At 36.1% G+C, this 15,889-nt stretch overlaps 2 protein-coding genes across 2 annotated transcripts; one reads left to right on the forward strand and one right to left on the reverse strand.

The window, feature by feature from the left end:
* The first annotated feature begins 9,761 nt into the window (after positions 1 to 9,761).
* On the forward strand, positions 9,762 to 12,471 carry LOC131611799 (uncharacterized). The gene is made up of 5 exons (XM_058883668.1): positions 9,762 to 10,457; positions 11,475 to 11,532; positions 11,614 to 11,731; positions 11,824 to 11,941; positions 12,182 to 12,471. Exons 1-5 carry the CDS (start codon positions 9,945 to 9,947, stop codon positions 12,233 to 12,235), a joined length of 861 nt encoding a protein of 286 aa, XP_058739651.1. The 5' UTR covers positions 9,762 to 9,944; the 3' UTR covers positions 12,236 to 12,471.
* Positions 12,472 to 13,538: 1,067 nt separating this feature from the next.
* Positions 13,539 to 13,946, reverse strand: LOC131614033 (uncharacterized). Its single transcript, XM_058885663.1, has one exon. It carries the CDS (start codon positions 13,944 to 13,946, stop codon positions 13,539 to 13,541), a length of 408 nt encoding a protein of 135 aa, XP_058741646.1.
* Between the last annotated feature and the right edge of the window lie 1,943 nt (positions 13,947 to 15,889).

The raw sequence follows: 15,889 nt of genomic DNA on the forward strand, positions 1-15,889 counted from the left end.
CACAAAAAACCAGGTTTTCAGGAAAATTACCTGTATGACCAGGTTTGGGAGGTGGTCTCCACATAGGAGCCACCTCCCATGGCGCCAACACCCAAAATCCCCCTTCATATGCGCCACCTGGGGTGGCGCCATAGTGCAATTTTTTCATTCAAGCCACCTTGGGTGGCGCATACATGTATTTTCTTTTTTTTTGTTTTTTTTCTTGTTTTAACATATTTATTTTATTTGGTTTTTGATTTTTCTTAAATTGTTTTAACATAATTAAAAAAAACTATTAAATAAATAATTAGACAGGTAGTGTTTAATGATATAAATAGGGAAGAAACATTACAAATACGAGAAATTCAGAAAAAACATTACAAGGACGGGAAGTACGGGACAAACATTACAAATACGAAAAAAAGAGAATATTTTTAAAACATGGATATTATGCTATTCATGACCCCTCGGTCCATGACCCCTCAGACCATGACCCCTCCGACCGCCAATTCTGCAATCTGGAATTGTTCGAATCCGATTGGAAGGTTCTCGAAGACCCACTTCTCCACGACCCCCCTATTCCTTGGTTGTTCTTGTTGTGTCTGGGTCGGTGGGCCTCGGATTAGCCCCTCCATGCGCTTGTTGGACATGTAGTCTTGGATCCTGCTGTCAAACAGTCGGGTCCCCATGCCCTCAAAGATTGTTCTTGGCGGTGGAGTTGCGTCATATGGTCGGTAAAACCCAGCGCTTGATTGGCCTTGGAAAAAAGGCATTGATTGTTGGGGTGTGGTGTAGCCATATTGTTGGTGTTGTGATAGTTGGGGTGTGGAGTAGCCATGTTGTTGGTGTTGTGATAGTTGGGGTGTGGAGTAGCCATGTTGTTGGTATTGTAACGATTGAGTGATCATTTGCTCGTTTGGATCGTATTCGTCATCTAGACCCATGTCGGGGCTGGGTTCCCTGTTGGAGTTGGATGGGTCGGCGTCGTCGTGTTGTTGGGTGAAGCCCCATGATTGTTGTTGGATGGGTTGCCTAGTGGAGGTGGAGGGGCCTGCGTCGTAGTGTTGTTGGGTGAAGCCCCATGATTGTTGTTGGATGGGTAGCCTAGTGGAGGGGTCGGCGTCATGGAGTTGTTGGGTGAAGCCCCATGATTGTTGTTGGATGGGTTGACTTTGGTAGGGCGTTGGTGTTGTTTGATATTCTTCATGGTAAGGTTGTTCGGAGGCTTGATATATGTCAAGAAATCTTGCCTCTAGTTGACAAAGATCCATCGTTAAAGGTGAAAACGATAATCTCTCATATCGTTGCAACTTACAATTACACTCCGTCTTATAGAAAGGCGTGGCTGGCGAAGACCAAAACGATCGAACTTGTGTATGGAAATTGGGAGGATTCGTACAAACGACTCCCACGTTTCTTATATGCGCTTCAAATTTATGCTCCTGGAACCGTTACTATTTTAGAGACCCTTCCGACGCAATCTCCAGACGGAACGTGCCTTGAAGGAAATGTGATATTCCACAGGCTTTTCTGGGCTTTCCGCCCATGTGTTCAAGGATTTACGTATTGCAAACCAATTCTTCAAATAGATGAGACTTGGTTGTACGGAAAATATAAAGGGACCTTGTTGATGGTTGTGGCACAAGACGGAAATAGTAACATTTTTCCTGTTGCGTTCGCTCTTGTGGAAGGAGAAACTGCTGGAGGTTGGGGTTTCTTTCTCAGAAATCTTCGGACACACGTTGCCCCCCAACCTGGACTCTGTTTGATTTCAGACAGACATGCTTCCATCGAGAGTGCGTACAACAATCCAGCAAACGGGTGGCAAAACCCACCTTCAACACATGTTTACTGTATTCGACACATTGCACAAAATTTCATGCGAGAGATAAAGGACAGGGCTCTTCGGAAGACTCTTGTCAATGCCGGATATGCATTGACTCAACCGACGTTCCAATATTATCGAAATGAAATTGTAGCTGCAAATCCAGATGCAGGCAGATGGGTGGACAATCTTGCTAGAGAGAAATGGACCAGATCATACGACAACGGGAAGCGATGGGGGCACATGACTACAAATCTTGTGGAGTCTATGAACGGAGTGTTTAAGGGCATCAGACACCTTCCGATTACTGCCTTGGTGCAAGCAACATACTATAGGATGGCTTCTCTTTTCGCACGAAGAGGTGGGCGTTGGAGTGCAGTTCTAGAATCCGGGCAAGTATTCAGCGAAACCTGCGTCAAATTCATGAAAGAGCAATCTGCCAAGGCCAACAGCCACATTGTGACATCTTTCGACCGATTCAACCGGACCTTTAGTGTTAAAGAAACAATTGACCATAACGAGGGCCTTCCGAGACAACAATACAGGGTTCTTACAGACGAAGGGTGGTGCAATTGCGGAAAATTTCAAGCCTTTCGCATGCCATGCTCTCATGTAATTGCAGCATGTTCTTATGCGCATCAAGATCCGTTAGCACTTTTATCTCCCATTTACAAGGCGGATACCTTGCTCGGAGTGTACAACAATGCATTTCAAGTGATGGCAAAGGAGGATTATTGGCCTGCGTATGAAGGGGACGTGGTTTGGCATAATGACAACATGCGGAGAAAGAAAAGAGGTCGACCAAACAGCACCCGGATCAGAATCGAGATGGATCATGAGAAAATGGTACGAAAGTGTGGCATATGTCGTGAAGTCGGGCACAATAAAAATACCTGTCCTAACCTTGGATCAGCCTCCACCAACAATTAGTTGTATGTCATTTGTATTTTGTATTTGTATTTGTACTTCTTAAGTATTTGTATTTGTATTTGTATTTGTACCGCTTATGTATTTGTATTATCTCTTATTAAATCAACTAGTTATGTATTTGTCTTGTAGTGAAATTGTCTTCATGACCCATACTTTCAGTCTGTATTTTGGACAGTCAAATACGCATGCTTTCGTCTAGTCCCATCAAGCCATGCATTGATCAGTGTGCCTTCATTTATCATACAAGTTAGGCGTGCTTGTAAACAGTACGTAACAGTACTCCTTTTCTACCCACTACTATTATAAATTAGGGGTTCCTAGGGTTGAGTTTACACACAGAAACACAAACTCCAAACACCAAACAATTACACAAACACAACAATGTCTCGCATTCGGCCAGATGGATGTCACCGGACAACAGAGCCGCCGCCCCGGAGATCAACATGGCGTTTCGAACCAGAACCGGAGTATCGCAGAAGGAACGGACATGTCATATTCTCTCCAATCAAACCTCCCATGCCGGTTATGTTTTGGAATATCTCTTCCGTGGAGCAACTCAAGAGGACTCTCATGACTTTTTTAGATGGGGAGTATGAATCAGGCGAACAAATAAGAAGCATCAAGAGGCTTAAAACAAGGGTCGATGCTGTGACTGGAGCAACGATAAGTTTCTGGGATAACGTGGAATACGACATTGATTGCATTCAAATGATGCATGGACCCAATGACATTGTTTTAACCGTAGTAATTTCTTAGATGTTTTAGTTTTTTTTTGTTGGTTATTTTCAATGTACCTTTTAATTAATGAATGAATTAATGTTTTCCATGAACGCTCGTGTTAGCTGATTCACTGATCTTATCTGCGCTAATTTAACATATATATATATATTTTTTAAATATGTTAAAATAAAAACAATTTTAAAAATAAAAAAAATAAACAAAACATATGTTAAAACAAGAAAAAAAAGCATGCATGTATGCGCCACCCCAGGTGGCTTGTTGGTTGGAAAAGCACTATGGCGCCACCCCAGGTGGCGCATATGAAGAGGAGTTTTGCATGTTGGCGCCACGGGAGGTGGCTCCTACATGGAGACCACCTCCCAAACCTGGTCATACAGGTAATTTTTCTGAAAACCTGGTTTTTGGTGTAAATTTTTTTTTTAAACATGGTTATTTGGATTTTTTTCACCTTTTTAATCTGACATTTTTAATTTGGCGGTTGTTATGATTATTGATTTTTTTTTATTAAAAATTGAAGTAGTATTTGGTTGGAATGTTATTCCTTACTTGTTGTGGTGAAGACTTTTAAGAATACATAATTTATTCTAAATGAAAGATAATAATAAATATATGCTCTAATTCTTTGAAATAGAATATGTTGTTTTTTATATTAATTTTCTTTGATAATCGAATTTGCATTTGATACTTATGATTGTTGGTGATTTTAGTATCATCAATGTATTTTGGTAATAATGTGATTTACTTTAGGCCAATGCAATTATGCGTTAAGTTTGAAACGAGTTAGGGTAGTGCGGAGTGCATGCTCGTCGAGCCAAACGTGTAATTGAATATGAATAATAGAAACCGGGTTCCAAGGGGCGTAGCCCCTGGCGGGGTGCGGGGCAGCGCCCCGTTCGAAAAATTCGTTTGAATAGTTGCACCCTTTCCCAACGGACATAACAATTCGTTTGAATAGTTGCACCCGTTCCCAACGGACATAACAATTCGTTTGAATAGTTGCACCCGTTCCCAACGGACATAACAATTCGTTTGAATAGTTACACCCGTTCCCAACAGACATAACTGTTTTCCGAAAAGGTGTGTCTGTTCGTTTCTATTATTGGTCTCCTATATAAGGAGTCTTTTGATCTCGATTTGGTACACAAAAAAACATACTTCCTCTACATTCTGATCTGTTCTCCATTGTCAGAAACAGATTGTTCTTCGAGAATTATCCCCGCAAAGATTTCGTGAACCCAGACAAGAATAAGGTCGAAATACTTTGTTCGAAAAGTGAACGAACACGATTCTTAAAGATATCCAGGATTATCATACCTATATCTAACAAACGAACAAAGTATCATATTCTGATAATCATGGCTGGAGGAGGAAGCACCGTGAAGGAGATGACTAAAAATTTCGGAAAATTGGACAAGTTTCAAGGACAATTTACATATGGTGAACACATGAAAAATTTACATCATAAACCGGGTACATTTTATTGTTTTTCATAGAAATTAGAGTATTTGTCAATTTTATAATATCAAGATTTAAATTGAAAATTTTCTAACAAATGATATTGAAACTGAGTTACTGAAATTATGATTATTGGTAATGATTATTTTCATAATCAATATGATATTCAAAATATATATTTTGTTTCACTTTTAGCATGAATTTGTCTATTCTGCATGCGAAATAATTTGAAAACTGTGTGCAATGTTAAAATTTTACTGTGTGCATTCTTTATGTTAGAAAATGATATTAAGTTACATGACTTGTATTGGAAGATCTTAGGATGCGTTTGATTTGCTAAAAAACAAGGTATTGGACAAGACAATTTTTTTTATACCCTGTTTGATGCAAAAACTAACCATAGTACTGGACAAAAAATATGGTAAGGTACTGGACAAAACTATAATTTCTTGTCCTTCACTAAACCATGGGACAACTTTTTGTTCCAAGCACTAATTATAAAAAAATATCAAAACATTATTTTTTTTACTCTCTTTCTTATTTATTTAATATTTTAATTCATAAATATAATATTAATATTTTATAAATCAAAAAATGTTATAATAAAAATTATACTGTTTTTACTCGGTTTATTGACATATCAAATAAAGTAGAGAAAAAAAATCTCAATTTATTATTTTTCTTCTCTTCTCATTATTTAATATTTTGATTCAAAAATATTAATAAAAACTATTATAAAAGAAATTATATTATTTTGTCTGTTACATAAACATATTAAACAAAGTAGAGTAAAAAAACTATTTTTTCATTTTTTCCCTCGTTATTTAATATTTTGATTCATAAATATTATATTTTATATATCAATAAATAATATTATATTAGAAATTATATTATTTTGTCTGGTGCATAGACATATCAAGCAAAATCGAGAAAACAATTGTCCAGTCCAGTAACCATCAAACACAGTACAATACAAAAAGTTGTCTTGTACTGTTCTGTACTGTCTAGTACTGTTCTGTCCAGTACTTCATATTTTGCAAATCAAACGCACCCTTAAGGTCATATGCATGAAGATGTTGGAATGCGTTAGCATAATATAATGCATAGTTGATTGTTTTTATTTTTTTTTATTTTTTAAAAACGCATATATGTATTTAGTCATAGTGTTTCACTTTGATTAGCATTGTTTCATTTTGATTAACGGACATGTGCGAAAAGGTGCATACGCTATTGTGATAAGAACCGTGACACTTTATTAAGACAGAATTGGTGTCACTGGATCGTTGCTTTTATTCATTTTTAATTTGAACGGAAAACTATATACTTTATTTTTACACAACCTTTGGTTTGAAAAGTTACTTTTCTACCAACTGAACCACGACATTTGTTAATAGTGAAAAGGTATGCAATATATATATTGCGCAATCAGTGACATTTAATTTATGAAATGAAAGTGTGTTAATCATCAAAGTGATTAAATTTATTAAAGTATATGATTTCATATCATACAATTAAAATTTGATTTGGATTCTATGAGAATAACATGTTTTATGTTTCATGAAATATATTATAAATTCAGAAATATAAAGATGATCATTTAAAGATGATTCATGATGAGATGTGGAATTTTGAGAATCATATCGCGGAGGATAAGGATTCGAGGTTCCCATAAATAAAGAACTTCACGAGGAAAGTTCTCTGCGGATTGTTGAAACACAAACCGAAAGTTCGTCAATAATTGTTGAAAAACAAATCGAACTTAGAATAAGCAGAAAGTCTAAAAGGCTAAGGATCTAGGACCGAATAAAATCGATTGTCGGCATATTTTCTTGTGTCCAGTAAAAGAAAAATGGGAGAATTTTGTTCGTAATATTCATATTATCCTTCGAGTGGAAGTTGATCCTAAAAAGTTACAATGAAGATGTAATTTCAAGGAACTTCTCAAGTGGATGTTTAGAAGGAAGTATTATAGTGATGATACACTAAACATCTACAAGAATTGATTAGTAACCAAAGGCTTCAGACAAAAAGAAGGGATTGATTATTTCGATACCTATGCTCCAGTTGCCTGTATCACTACTATTAGATTGTTGATTGCCTTGGCGGCTATTCATAATCTAGTGATTCATCAAATGGATGTCAAAACAGCATTTTTGAATGGTGATTTGGAAGAAGAAGTGTATATGAAGCAACCTGAAGGTTTTGTAATGCCTGGTAATGAGCATAAAGTGTGTAAGCTAGTTAAGCCGTTGTATGGGCTAAAACAAGCTCCGAAGCAGTGGCATCAAAAGTTTGATGAGGTTGTTTTGTCTAGTGGTTACATTCTAAACCAAGCTGACAAATGTGTATATAGAAAATTTGATACATCCGGTAAAGGAGTTTTCATTTGTCTATATGTTGATGACATGTTGATCTTTGGCACCGACCAAAATCAAGTTGATAAAACAAAGAATTTCTTGCCGTCAAAGTTCTCCATGAAAGATATGGGAGAAGCAGACGTTATTCTTGGTATTAAGATTAAACGGGAGAATAAGGGGATTGTAATTACGCAATCTCATTACATTGAGAAAATACTCAAGTTCAATTATGAAAATTGTTCTCCAGTAAGTACTCCCATGGATCCAGGAGAAAAGCTTATGCCAAATACAGGTAAACCTGTGGATCAACTCGAATACTCAAGAGCTATAGGCTCTTTGATGTATGCTATGATTAGCACTAGACCGGATATTGCTTATGCGGTTGGAAAGTTGAGCAGATTTACTAGTAATCCTAGTAGACATCATTGGCATGCGATAACTAGGGTATTCAAGTACTTAAAGGGTACTATGAATTATGGATTGTCATATATGGGATTTCCTTCGGTGTTAGAAGGTTATTCGGATGCTAGTTGGATAAATATTGTTGAAGATTCATCCTCTACAAGTGGATGGATGTTCTTGCTTGGGGGAGGTGTCATCTCATGGGCTTCCAAGAAGCAAACATGTATAACTAGTTCCACAATGGAATCTGAGTTTGTAGCATTAGCTGCTGCTGGTAAAGAAGCAGAATGGCTAAGGAACTTGGTATATGATATTCCGATATGGCCTAAACCGATATCACCAATTTCTATCCGTTGTGATAGTAGTGCCACATTGGCTAAAGCATATAGTCAAATATACAATGGAAAGTCTAGACATTTGGGTATTAGACATAGTATGATTAGGGAATTAATCATGAATGGGGTGATATCTATTGAGTTTGTTCGGTCGCAACAAAACTTAGCTGACCACTTGACGAAGGGGTTAGCAAGAGACTTAGTGAAGAAGTCGGTAATTGGGATGGGATTAAAGTCCATTTAAATCTATTAGTTATGGTATACCCAATTCCCTTCTAATACAACGTTAGAAGCAGAATTCAATGTGGAAAGATCATAGTTAAAGATTGGAGCAATTGTGTTTATCTTCCCAAGGTATGTGCTCAGACCTGCAAGTGATGGCTAGGTTGAAGTATATGTTCTTAATGGTTCTTTTGAAAAATTGCTAATGCAGGTGCAAGATTAAAAGGATCACCTATGTGAGCATGAAGTTTTGCCGCTTCAAGAAGCTTGGACTTAGCTTCCTATATGCTTATTAATGGATAAAGACACATGGCTTGTAAAGTGTCAAGTATGAATAGTAGAGTATTGTAAGAAACATATGTGTACTATATCTTTAGATATTCAAATGGATTGACGGGTTCAATCATTATGACACCCCGATTTTCGAATATTTGAAATGTGTATTTGTACTAAGATGAAAATTCAATCGTAAGACATTTTCTTCTATGCAATTGTTTGATCGTTATACCTGTAAGTAAATCAAGGATTATACTAAAATGGGGGGGAGTTTGTTGGTGATTTTAGTATCATCAATGTATTTTGGTAGTAATGTGATTTACTTTAGGCCAATGCAATTATGCGTTAAGTTTGAAACGAGTTAGGGTAGTGTGGAGTGCACGCTCGTCGAGCCAAACGTGTAATTGAATATGAATAATAGAAACCGGGTTCCAAGGGGCGTAGCCCCTGGCGGGGTGCGGGGCAGCGCCCCGTTCGAAAAATTCGTTTGAATAGTTGCACCCTTTCCCAACGGACATAACAATTCGTTTGAATAGTTGCACCTGTTCCCAACGGACATAACAATTCGTTTGAATAGTTGCACCCGTTCCCAACAGACATAACTGTTTTCCGAAAAGGTGTGTCTGTTCGTTTCTATTATTGGTCTCCTATATAAGGAGTCTTTTGGTCTCGATTTGGTACACGAAAAAATATACTTCCTCTACATTCTGATCTGTTCTCCATTGTCAGAAACAGATTGTTCTTAGAGAATTATCCCCGCAAAGATTTCGTGAACCCAGACAAGAATAGGGTCGAAATACTTTGTTCGGAAAGTGAACGAACACGATTCTTGAAGATATCCAGGATTATCATACCTATATCTAACAATGATCTTATACTATAAATAACTTATATAGTTGTTAAACATTTCTAAATAAATTTATAAATTATAAATTATAACTTATATAGTTGTTAAACATGTCTAAATAAATTTATAAATTATAAATTATAAGTTCAAAAATATATTTAATATATTTTTGAACTTATAATTTATATAATTTATAAATTCAAAAAATATATTTAATACATTATTAAATATATTTTTGAACTTATAATTTATAATTTATAATTTATAAATTTATTTAGACGTGTTTAACAAATAACAACTATATAAGTTACTTATAGTATAAGATCATAAGTATCAAATAGTATATATTTATGGGAGAGCATTAAATAGAAAATATTTATGGTAAGAATTAAACCACACGACGTCGTTTATCGTTGCTCATATCAAACTTAAATTCAAATTTCCCTACCCGCGTTCACCATTCACACTTCAAATTCACATTGCCTCAACAAATGAAGATTCATCTTCTTCCCGATTCAAACTCCTCATCAAAACCCTAACAAAATTTCCCAATTCCAAACCCTAAATCTCCTCAAATGTCATCACCAATCACATATCCAGTAATCACCGACGACAAAGATCTCGACGACGCCGCATTATGGGCGATGATCGACTCCGCCTCCGCCTCACATTCTTCCTCCAAGCACAAACCACTCGCAATCAAATACCATCACAACCGCCAATCACCTTCTCCAATCACAAATCACTCACCACCGCCTCCACCGTCAAAGTTTCCGAAATACTCTAATAATATCACTGACAGTGGCGAAGTTGTTCAAGATCCTTGGCCTTATGGACCGCCGAGGAAGATCGCAAGAATCTGCAGTTCGAGCTCCTGTGAAACTAGTCCTTTAGCTATAGTTCAAACTGCACAGAAGACGCCGACGGCAATGGTTTATTCGTCACCGGAGATCAGAAAAGTTAACGAGGTATCGCCGCGGTGCTTTGGGAGGAATGATGAAGAGAGAGATAATGGGATGCGGCATAGCTTGTCTGGAATGTTTCCTACGGTTTCTTTGTTTAAGGAGTATCAAAATGCAGCTATGGCGGTAAATACTCTCATTCATTTGCTTTGCAGTAGACTCCAATTATTTGCAGTAAACATGATATTTAATTTTCATATCATATAACAGATTTATTTTCCTTCTCACAATTAGTTAGGATATGGAATTAATCTTTATGTTAATCTTAAACTATGATAAATGTTTTAAATAACAGCCGCAATTTCGGTGTACATGTGTTACGATACTGATTGATTGCGGTCGTCGCTATGTGAATTAACCACCATTTGTTTTAAATATAGAAACAGTGAATAATGGTATCTACATACCGATACCGTTTTTGAGGTAGCGGACCGGTTTCTAAAATCTATTAAACACATCGAATTACTATAATGAAATGAATAGTGCTAACTATAATGATAAATTGACAATTACTTTCACAAATTTCAATTAAGCAGTTAAAATTTTTTTTTTTCTGGAAAACTGCTTGCTGAGTACTGCTCATTGTTACTAATGACATTTTGTTAAACCAACACAACCATTGTGCTACATAACCTTATTACCAATTGATTGTATAACATAATGAATTGATGATAACTTATTCAGTGATAGTGGTAATAAACTGATGGTAGCTTATTCACAGTGATACCCTGTATGGTATTAAACTCATCAATTAATCTCTTAAAAAAGGAAGAGAAACTGCTGTCACATTCTCATTAACTGGTCATAACATATACTTAATAAATTTTGCCGGTATTACTTAGAAATTTTCTAAGGAATATAAACTGTATTCCTTAGGATTAGAAAATTTTGCCTGCAAAAGATTAAAAAAGACATAACTTGTTGATGTGGTTACAATACTGACTATACCACCATGTTTTAAGAAAATAGTTAGCTTCAAAATCATTTTGACACGTAACCTTGATAAATTAACTCATGATATAAGCTTTGTCTATATTACATATCCTAGCTAGCTGAAATCATGTTTTCCTGATTTCCATAACTTACTGGGACTGGCCCTTCTCTGGATAAATTCAAGATCTTTATTGTGTGTTCAATGGACAGATTTTGGAGAAAAGTGATTACACTTTGATTTCGGGGAATCCTTACATTAAAAAGACAGGTAAAGTACAGAGTTTGTCTTCATTCTTAACTGTTAAAACAAGAAAGTAGACATTACTTGGCGCACATGTTTCTTTTATAGGTTGGAGAAAGATTTCTTGTTATTTCAATATTTCTTACGAAATTAGAGACAAGAATATTGAGTTCGACGGGGATCGCAATGTTCAGCGAGCTGAGTTTGTCATTCGTGCACACATGCAGTATGTTTCGTTTTTGTTAATTTTTCATCCAAATGATCACTATTCTAACCTCTAGATAATCTACTGTCGCTATTGATTTTTTGCTACACTAGGGGTGGCAGGTTCTCAGATGGATGGGGCTCTTGTGATCGACGTGAAAAGAGATTTCAGAAACCAAATCATGATGTACCAAGCACAGCCGAAACGAGAGCCAAAAATAAAGCTTGTCAAGTATGTCATATTATCTATCATGTTATGCTATTTTTGAATTTATTTCAACCATTTGGTTTGTCCTTCAATAGGCTCTAGTTTCTTCTTTCTCATATATAAATTGAGTAATTGCAATTAAAAATTGTATGCTAAGTTGGATCATTGTAACATGTTGAAAAATTATGCTATAACTAATCATGCAAAGTTATGAATTATTTTGTATACTAAGAAAGATCATTGTAAATGTTGATACTTTTACAGGACCTACTAGGAATTGGGGAATATCGACCAGGTGCAGCAAGTCAGTTTCGGTGACATGATTATTGAAGATTTTTGTTACGATTTAACATGACCTAATATTTGTTGAGGTATAAAGTTAACAGAAAATAAGTTGTATAAGAAATGAATTTTTCTTATTTCTTTGAATGCATGATGAATAGTTATAAATCCTAATAAAACTGTCATTTAGCATGTATTTTGATGGAACTCCAAAATCCATTCTAAGAAATTAAGTAAAGAAAATATATCAATGTAAAGGATTCAATAGATGAATAAAGAGAACAACATAAAAAAGAATGAATTTCAATTTACTCCTTTGCAAAATTCCTTTGTGGAGATGACTCCCTCTGTCTAACCATAATGATACATTTAATATTCTAACATAATGGATACAAATGGTTAACATCACTATTTATACTAATAAGATATATTTAAACTCCTAACTAGCTATCCTAATTCACTATTTATTTACTATATATGCTATATGATTTCTACTTGTTTTCTATCATATTTAGGGTATTCGGAGATCTTTAACATGTCGAATTAATACTTTTATAAAACCTTAAAGAGACTGCAATGGATATGAAAAATGTTCTTATGGTTTTACAGAAATTACAACTTTAACAGATTAAGTCAACAATTACTTAGTAGCCTGTTTTGTCTTGCTGAAGCGACAATAAAAATTACAACAATTTCTTGAAAAAGCATATTTTGTTGATTTAGAAAATTAATGGCGGAACAACACTTTATAAGAACATTTGGATGTTTATGCTATTCTTCAAATGCTCAACCTCAAAGGACAAAATTTGATCCAAGAACCTATAAAGCTGTTTTTCTTGGATTCAACCAAGGCATGAAGGGATACATTACCTTCAACTTCCACAAAAAATCCATCTCTGTGTTTAGGAAAGTACAGTTCTATGATCTTGAATTCCCTTATGTAGATTCCGGCCTTACCAAAATTACTAAACTAAATGACTACAAAGAGAAAATTATACCCCGTACCCCTACATTTATTCCAATACCCCTACAATTTTAAAAAAATCCCAATTTTGTCCTTATTAAATTTTTAACTTTTCTTTTTTATTTTTTTTTCCAATTTTACTGAACCGGATATCCCAGGGATGGGTGTTCGGTTCCTTTTTTTTTTCAATTTTACTGAACCGGATAACCCAGAGGTGGGTGTTCCGGTTCCTTTGTTTGTGATACATTAAGTTTGTTGTTGCTTATTATATGATGGCCATGGTTTGTTTGTTGGGGATCCATCAACAAAGTGTGAGAATTTGTTTTGAGAAAGATTAACGTGAAGCTGAAAGTAGGGTAGCGAGATTAGCGTATGTCAATATTTTGGTACAATGTTAATTAAGAATTCCTGTCTGGTTTCAGTTACAATCTGAGTTTTTTTTTTCTTTTCCTTTTTCAAGTTAACACATGAAACTTCTTTTTTCAAATAAGCAAAACCATAAGACACCAGAAAACCGAAACATTTCAAGGCGTCCGGCAACGTAGAACCATCGTTCGACGGCGGAGGAAGAGAATAGGATTGAGGAAACAAAAACTTGCAGTCTTGGCAATACAAGAGATTGTCCTTCCCAGGCCATCGCCAAACGGGAACGAAAAAGAGCTTCAAAACTTTGTCGTATTCAACAAGATCAGCGCGTGAACTGTAGTTGATGCACTTTCCGACACCGGATTTCACTACCTGTCGGACTTGTTGTTCTAACCCTCCTGCGAAAAAGAAAAACATCGTTAACGTTAATAAAATTGAAAAAAAAAAGGAACCGGAACACCCACCCCTAAAAGTTAAAAATTTAATAAGGACAAAATTGGGATTTTTTTAAAATTGTAGGGGTATTGGAATAAATGTAGGGGTACGGGGTATAATTTTCCTACAAAGAACCTATACCTATAAACACACCACCATTTGACCACCTGAAATTGACACGGATGAGACACTCACCAATGAACAACCCTTAAACCGCATATAACCTGAAAATGATGATGATATCATTGACAATATCATTTCTTATGATAATTCCAGAGCCACTAGACAATCCACAAGAACCATTTCTAAACCTGCATACATGAGTGAATTTGTTTGTCATTCCACTGCCAATCCTGTGTATCCCATTACAACCCACATAAACTACTCAAAGCTCCCACCCTCACACTTGACCTATACCTTGGCTGTCAACACTGAGAGTGAACCTCCTTTATATGCCATTGCTAACCAGGGTCCTAAATGGATTGAAGCTTTGCATGTAGAGATTGATGCCCTTCATGCCAATAACACTTGGGAATACACTGATCTTCCTCAAGGAGTTACTTCTGTAAGAGGAAAATGAATATTTAAAATTAAAAGACATGCTGATGGCACTGTCGAAATATACAAAGAAAGGATTGTGGAACAAGGGTTTACTAAAACTAAGGGCCTTGACAATTTTGAGACCTTTTCTCATGTTGCAAAAATGACAGCTGTGAGAGTTCTTCTAGCATTAACATCCAATAAATGCTGGCATGTTCGTCAACTTGATGTCAACAATGTTTTCCTTCATGAAGATCTAAAGGAGACAGTTTACATGAAAGCTCTACAAGGGGTTCAACCTCCCAATGGCATCTAAGTTCTAAGAAATTTGTACATGGCATTCCAAAGATTGTGAAGTCTGAGAAGTCATGTGAGGTATGCATGAAAGGCAAGCAACCCAGATTGCCATTTGTATCAGAAGTTGCTCCAAGAGAAAAGCATGCTCTGGGAGTAGTGCACTCTGATATGTGTGGACCATATCCAGAACCTTCACTTGGAGGAAATAGGTAATTTGTGTCTTTTGTGGATGAGTTCACAAGAATGAGATGGGTAACACTTATCAAGTTTAAGACTGAGGTGTTCACAGAATTCCAGAAGTTCAAGGTGAAGGCTAAGAAGCATAGTGGTCAGAAGATAAAGATTCTCAGAACGGATGGTGGAGGTGAGTATAACTCTACAAAATTCCAGAAGTTCTGTGATGATAATGGAATTGAGCATGAGGTTACTTCTCCTTATACTCCTCAACACAATGGCCTTGCTGAACGTAGAAACCGTACTTTGCTTGATATGAAGAGAAGTATGCTAAAAGAGAAGAAGCTTCCTCATAATCTATGGGGAGAAGCTGTTGCTACTGCAGCATATGTGCTCAATAGGTGTCCAACGAAGAGACTGAAGGAAATTGTTCCTTTAGAGAAATGGACTAATGAGAAGCAAAGTGTTAGTCATCTGAAGGTTTTTGGTTCTGTGTGCTACAAACACGTTCCAGAAGTTAGAAGAAAGAAGCTGGATGATAGAAGCAAAGTGATGGTATTGGTGGGGTACCACAGTACAGGTGCATACAAGCTCTATTGTCCAGAAACTAATAGAGTTGAAGTCAGCAAAGACGTCATTGTGAAAGAATCAGAAGTTTGGGATTGGAGAGAGTCTCAACCAACTTCTTATGTAGAGATAACTTTTGAAGAAAAGTTAGAGTCAGAAGATGAAGAATCTTCTGAAGATTTGTAGATTTTGACATGTTGCAAGACACAGAAGTTGACTCAGAAGGAGATGTCATTCAGTGTGCCATGTTAGTAGATTCTGAACCAGTGAGTATTGAAGAAGCGCTCAAGAAGAAGGTTTGACTGAATGCCATGAAAGAAGAACTTGAGGCTATAGAAAGAAACAAG

Source organism: Vicia villosa, linkage group LG6, assembly GCF_029867415.1.
Source record: "Vicia villosa cultivar HV-30 ecotype Madison, WI linkage group LG6, Vvil1.0, whole genome shotgun sequence".
Lineage (NCBI taxonomy): Eukaryota > Viridiplantae > Streptophyta > Magnoliopsida > Fabales > Fabaceae > Vicia > Vicia villosa.

What these genes read in the sequence shown, in the direction of transcription:
- LOC131611799 (XM_058883668.1), top strand. Translation starts at nt 9,945, where the DNA reads ATGTCATCACCAATCACATATCCAGTAATCACCGACGACAAAGATCTC. An exon ending in TCCTTACATTAAAAAGACAG is followed by an intron (nt 11,533 to 11,613) that starts GTAAAGTACAGA and finishes TTTCTTTTATAG; the next exon opens with GTTGGAGAAAGATTTCTTGT. An exon ending in GTCATTCGTGCACACATGCA is followed by an intron (nt 11,732 to 11,823) that starts GTATGTTTCGTT and finishes TTGCTACACTAG; the next exon opens with GGGTGGCAGGTTCTCAGATG.
- LOC131614033 (XM_058885663.1), bottom strand. Translation starts at nt 13,946, where the DNA reads ATGTTTTTCTTTTTCGCAGGAGGGTTAGAACAACAAGTCCGACAGGTA.